Source organism: Octopus bimaculoides, chromosome 12 (assembly GCF_001194135.2).
Source record: "Octopus bimaculoides isolate UCB-OBI-ISO-001 chromosome 12, ASM119413v2, whole genome shotgun sequence".
Lineage (NCBI taxonomy): Eukaryota > Metazoa > Mollusca > Cephalopoda > Octopoda > Octopodidae > Octopus > Octopus bimaculoides.
In genome coordinates, this window is record NC_068992.1 from 37760716 (window position 1) to 37764640 (window position 3925).

The 3925-nt window shown below is 34.9% G+C and overlaps 1 protein-coding gene across 1 annotated transcript in view; it reads right to left on the reverse strand.

Annotated features, from left to right (window-relative positions):
• Positions 1-222: 222 nt before the first annotated feature.
• LOC106879831 (Y-box factor homolog) overlaps positions 223-3925 on the reverse strand; it is a 6496-nt gene continuing 2793 nt past the window's right edge. Inside the window, exons 3-6 of the mRNA XM_014929536.2 lie at positions 3867-3900; positions 2622-2711; positions 2393-2524; positions 223-2237 (exon numbers count right to left, since the gene is read on the reverse strand). Coding sequence (XP_014785022.1) covers positions 1665-2237; positions 2393-2524; positions 2622-2711; positions 3867-3900 — 829 coding nt within the window. The 3' untranslated portion in view covers positions 223-1664. The remainder of the gene's footprint in view (positions 2238-2392; positions 2525-2621; positions 2712-3866; positions 3901-3925) is intronic.

Below are 3925 nucleotides of genomic sequence, written 5' to 3' on the forward strand. Positions count from 1 at the left end.
ATTTTGCATGTTCAGCTATCTCATTACACTCCTTTCATTATACTAACTTGAAAATGCTATTAGAAATTTTGATAAGTGGGAACCACAAAATTTAGAAATTTGTCAACAGTAGAATAAAACTTGTATGATTCAATATCACTTAACATTTTAGTATTTCACAGAATATAGGCAATTTCCAATTCTTAACTAAATTTCACATTTAGTAAATATCAACTAAAAACAGACCATTATAATTCTTTTATTTACAAAATATCAAAGCCTCTCATATGAAGCTGCTGGTTCACCAGTTCAGCTTAAAAGAAATGTAGATTTTTCTTAAAAGACTGATCAAGTTCCCTTCTGAGAAAGCAGTTCACAACTTCAAGTATTCTCATAACCTGACTGGGCCATAGAGGATAACAAGGCAATCATGACAAAACAAGTCCAACAAATATAGCAATCATGCAAACTGTAAAACAGTCTTGAAGACATTTCCAGAATAATTTAGCTCTGCACAGTCAAACCAGTTCCATTGGTCAACTGTCAAAGATCAGATCCATTAGAATCCTAAGACAACAGATCACAAAGGAGAAAAAAAAAAAAATAGAGCTAAGTTCAAAATAAATTGATTCAACAAACTAAATCTTATAGACTTAAAAAGCAAGGTATAAAACTGCACTCCTTAATTCTTGATAATTTTCCTCAAAAGCTTCATGTAAAAACAAAATTTGCTAAGGATTAATTTTCAGACAATGCTTTAAAACCTTAATATTTCAACACTTAAATAGGTGTTTTAAAGATGATTGATGAAAGTTGAAATTGAAAAATATAATTTGAGAAAGATTAAGTTAAAATTTACATTTAGTGAGAAAAATAGATTTTAAAAAATTTGGTTTACTTTAGATGGGTAGGGGGAGTAAAAATAATGGTGGTGAGGTTTTCTTTCAAAAAGGAAAAACTCCACAAGTTCTTATCTGTCAATGAGCAAGAGTCCTATAGCTATAGACATCAAGCCTGCTATGAGCAACATTTGGTTTCTATGTCTCACATTTGAAACAACAAGCATTTGGCACAGAGCAGCAATGCTGATTTAAAAGCTTGTTGAAAGAAATGTTTATGCCTAATCAAAAAATTAAACATTAAAAAAAAAAACTATTTGCAGTTAAAATAAACACTAATTTGATAAATTATATCTAAATTTTACAAATGAGCAGACTAAAATCAATTCCTATTTACTTGAACATTAATTTGATTCAAGACAATGGTTAATTTAGATATCTAGAAACGACAAGAATTAGAGAAACCAGAAACTTGGTTGTATTTCAGAAACAAACACAAGCCATGTTGCTCAAGATGGATCTTTATTTCATAACGTAGCCTTACATCTCCCTGATAAAGTTGAACAGACTTTAAGGGCAGGGGCTATTAAAAGACAGGTGTTGGAGAATAAAGCAGGCAGCCCTCAGACAAAAATGTCTGCCAACCCAGTCAACTTGATGTTGAACAATGGGAGTTATCTGGATGGTCTTTCCTACAAGAAAAAAAAAAAAGCTGGTTGACATGACATTCATTCAACTTTATAAAAGGGAAATGGAGCATTTTACTAAATTAAAGTGATCTTACTAACACTGGAATCTTTCTTCCATTTTACTGTAGCTACGCAAGCTGTACTAAAAAAGACATGTCTAGGCAGCAGCCTGAGAGGCAGCTGGAGTTACCTCTGCACTTGAAGAGGGAGGCCCAGACATGCTGTCTTCAGATTTGTTAGGAGGAACACTGTCTTCTGCCTTCTGGTTACCACTTTCATTAATTCCTGGTTCACCTTCAGACAGCTCCCTCTGACCTGAACGTCCTCCCCGAGAACTCCATCTACCTCGCCTAAAGCTGCCACCACCTCTGGTACGTCTGGGTCGTCTCCGGAAAGCTTGGGGAACAGATTGGCCACTATCATCTTCATGTTCATTATCCCTTGGAGGGCCACCATGGGGATAGCGATGCATGGGAGGACGATAGTATCTACGGAAGAAGGGACGTCGCCGACGGAAAGGGGGAGGGCCATGCATCCTTGAATCTCCTTCACCAGCTGATCCATGCTCATCCTGAGGAACACTTCTAGACGGCATACCTCGTCTTGGCCCACGGAAGAAACGCTTTCTCCTCCAGTATGGCCTGCGCCTGGTTGGAGGCCTGTTCCTTTCTTCACTACCACCACCATCTCCACTTTCACCTTCGACTTCTTCTTTAGCTTCCTCACCCTCCTAGAAGAAAAAGAATTCAACTATAATTACATAAGAAACATTTTACTGCAAATTACTGCATTATCATTAAAAATTCACAAGAATTCAAAGCCTCTTAAACGCTACACCATTAATTTAAAACATTTGACAACGTAAAAAACAAAAACCCCACTTGCCTTCACTTCCCTGGCAGCACCTCGCCTCCTCCTGTTCCACCATCCCCGTCGAAATCTGCGTCGATCAGCAGCATATTTGCTGCCTTGCACATGATTTCCACCAGGTCCAGTGACATTGGCAGCTTCATTTCCCTACAATAAAGCAACTTCATTTAGATCTTTGAACAACCATGGGAGTATGAAGTTACAAGTTACTGGTTAAAAAAAGTATTCAAATTATACAGCTTACTTTTTCTCCTTCGACGACATCAAACTCGACTTTCTCACCATCCCCAACGCTCCTCAGATATTTACGAGGATTGTTCTTTATTATTGCTGTCTGTAAAAGGACGAAAAGTTACCTTGTTAAATTCGAGTATGATACTTTCTAGTTACAGGCTACTTGGAAATAATCGTAGCTTTAAAGTTAGTCAGATTCAAATCAGCTTCTAATCTATACTTTTCTATTGTGACTTAATACATGACAATTACCTTTCAAAAGCAGCAGGAAATTAAAGTCTAAGACCTTTAGAAATCGTTCAACATAACCATATAACAGTGTATAGTAACAACTTTAAATGAATATTATTGTAATGCGTTATGCAAAGAAAAAAAAATCTAAAAATATTTTTGACCTGAAGATGCAACCACAATTAAGTGTTTAAATGAACTTTCAGAAGTTACATTACATGAGCAAATTATAATATTTTCAAACTGACAAAATGCCGACCTATAATTACTGTTGGAAGAAAGGTGAGTGTGTGAGAAAGGGGTCTTTCCAGATGGGTTCCAATATAATTTACATTCGAGTACAGCATTTTAAAATATCTTGACCAACTATATTGTCATTTTCTTGCTATAAATTAATATGAAAAAGTCGGCTAAGAAAATTATAGGCAAGTGTGTAGATGTAAACAAGAGTAAAATGACATCTAAAACTGTCTAAAAATGAATGCCCTCAATTTCAAAAATACTTCCATTCTATACATTTCATAATCTCATTAAAAACATTAGATAAACTTCAATTTCCAATGAGTACTAACATTCTACGCAACTGTACGACCTACTAGAAATAACTAAATCTCCATATCACACGGACTTAAAGAAAGTACATGGGATAAATGTACCGACTGAAAAAAAGAAAAAAAGAAAACGAGAATGATCGGGAATTACCCATAAATCTGTTACAGGTAGGAGGCTAAACAATTTCAAAATACAAATCCCAACGTTACGGATAAAACTTGTACACAAGTTATTAACTATATTTCAGTTGACATGTTTCGAGGTGTCAAACTGTTGAATGCATACCAACAAAGCATTTTAAACGGGATCTTTTTTTTTTTTAATCAAAAATTAAGCACTACCAATTTATTTTTTGTTTGCAATAAATTTTCCATAGTTTGCTTAAACATTCATGAAAGTTCAAAATTTTACGAAATATTTCAAAAATAAAAGGTTTCAGAACACCGCGACCCCACAAATAGTTCAAACTCACCTGATGTACAAAAACATCCTCCTTCGTATCTTCCCTACAAACGGAAAAAAAAAAAAAAA